This window comes from Aplysia californica, unplaced genomic scaffold, assembly GCF_000002075.1.
Source record: "Aplysia californica isolate F4 #8 unplaced genomic scaffold, AplCal3.0 scaffold00209, whole genome shotgun sequence".
Taxonomy (NCBI): Eukaryota; Metazoa; Mollusca; class Gastropoda; order Aplysiida; family Aplysiidae; genus Aplysia; species Aplysia californica.
The window spans coordinates 352,866-354,048 of record NW_004797479.1 but is presented as its reverse complement, the minus strand read 5'-3'; the positions used below and the strand labels follow the sequence as shown (position 1 = coordinate 354,048).

General features: G+C 45.8%; 1 protein-coding gene across 1 annotated transcript; it reads left to right on the top strand.

Moving 5' to 3' along the window:
- Positions 1-19: 19 nt before the first annotated feature.
- On the top strand, positions 20-1,163 carry LOC106011899 (lysosomal alpha-glucosidase; the record flags this gene model as incomplete). The annotated part of the gene is given in 2 exon segments (XM_013083070.2): positions 20-162; positions 1,079-1,163. Coding segments are annotated over 2 exon segments (228 nt in total), but the record flags the coding sequence as incomplete, so codon positions are not given.
- Between the last annotated feature and the right edge of the window lie 20 nt (positions 1,164-1,183).

Below are 1,183 nucleotides of genomic sequence, written 5' to 3'. Positions count from 1 at the left end.
CCCCCCCCCACAGGATCAGGATCCGGCCGCGTTTGGTCAGCAATTTGTGGACCTGGTCAAGCCGGCAATGATGACCCGACAGAAGCTGCTGCCGTACATGTACACTCTCTTCTACCGCGCTCACGTGATGGGGGACACTGTGGCCAGGCCGCTGTTCTTTGAGTGAGTACATCACATAAAGTATACACACATATACACAAACATATAAACACACATATAAACACATAAACACACATGATGTATACACGCATACACACACACACACATACACACACATATACACACACCTAATATATACACATACACACACACACACACACACACACACACACACACACACACACACACACACACACACACACATACACATTGACACACTGTGGCCCGGCTGCTGTTCTTTGAGTGAGTACAACACATGATGTATACACTCATACACACACATATACACACACATATAAACACACATATATACTCACATATAAACACACATATTGATATATCCACACATATGTAAACACACATATGCACACATGTACTCACATATACACACATATACACACATGTACACACATACGTACACTTACACAAACACACATACATAATACAGACACATACATGCACACACACATTGACACATAGTGGCCAGGCCTGTGTTCTGCCAGTGAGTACACGAATCACACATACACACACACACACACACACGCACAAATTCACACACGCACGCACGCACCTACCTATCTACCTACCAACCTACCTACCTACCTGCCTACCTACCTACCTACCAACCTACCTATTTACCTATCTACCTACCTACTTACCTACATCTACCTACATACCTACCTACCTACCTACCCACCCACCCACCAAACCTACCTACCTACTTGCCTATCTACCTACCTACCTAACTACTTACCTACCTCTACCTATTCATCCTTCCTTCTGCTAGTCCGTCTTTCTGTCCATCATCCATCTATCACTCAATGTTTCCGTCCCTTAAGTAGCCATCCTGTCGTTGTATACCCACTAACTTCTACCCTTCCCCCACCCCCCCTCCCATGTAACCTCCCGCCCAAACCAGGTTCCCTGAGGACGAGAAGACTCTGACCATTGACCGGCAGTTTATGCTTGGCCCTGCCCTGCTCATCTCGCCCATCTTGACACAGGTAGACTTACTATATATATA